General features: G+C 67.8%; 1 protein-coding gene across 1 annotated transcript in view; it reads left to right on the top strand.

The window, feature by feature from the left end:
- The first annotated feature begins 353 nt into the window (after positions 1-353).
- Positions 354-652, top strand: part of HPRT1 (hypoxanthine phosphoribosyltransferase 1) — a 38,888-nt gene continuing 38,589 nt past the window's right edge. The window contains exon 1 of the mRNA XM_006082071.3: positions 354-384. Within this exon, the coding sequence (XP_006082133.1) occupies positions 358-384 (27 nt within the window). The 5' untranslated portion in view covers positions 354-357. The remainder of the gene's footprint in view (positions 385-652) is intronic.

Below are 652 nucleotides of genomic sequence, written 5' to 3'. Positions count from 1 at the left end.
GACTGGGGGAAAGAGGGTTAAAAGCTGCACGTGCAGAGAACCGTCTCCACTTCTTCCACATGAAAATTCCCAGGGCCACTACGTGACCATGGAAATCCGCAGACAGAGGCGCGCGGGGAGCGCGGGGCAGGCGTGTGGGCGGAACGCAGGGGCGGGGCGGCGCGCAGGGGGCGGGCTCAGGGGCGGAACTTGCTTCCCAGCGCGGAGCTGTGGGGACAACGGTTGAAAAGAGCATTGGGCGAACCTCTCCGCTTCCTGCAGGCTCCGCCTCTTGCTCGCCTCCGCCCCCTCTTCGGCGCTGCGCCGGCTTCTTCCTCTTCAGGTTGCCCTCCGCCCGGTGCGTTTACCGGTTCCGTTATGGCGACTCGCAGCCCCAGCGTTGTGGTGAGCAGCTTGGCTCGTCCGGCCCGGGCCGGGGGAGCCAGCCCATGAGGCACGGGGCCTGCGGTGCGGGCGTGGGTAGGGTGGCCCAGGGTGACCCGGGGAAGCCCGGGAGCGGGGTGGAGGGGGGGGGCGGCCGTAGCTTTCTGGGTTCAGCTTTACGTCACACCACGGCGGCGGGGAGCGGAATGGGGAGGCCGGGGTGGGTGCCTCCTTTGCAGCGTCCTGGAAAGCGTGTGGAAGAGTGTGTGTGTGTGTGTGTGTGTGTGTG

Source organism: Myotis lucifugus, unplaced genomic scaffold (assembly GCF_000147115.1).
Source record: "Myotis lucifugus unplaced genomic scaffold, Myoluc2.0 scaffold_2, whole genome shotgun sequence".
NCBI lineage: Eukaryota > Metazoa > Chordata > Mammalia > Chiroptera > Vespertilionidae > Myotis > Myotis lucifugus.
Note: the sequence above shows the minus strand (reverse complement) of the source record. Positions and strands in the feature narration are given on the sequence as shown.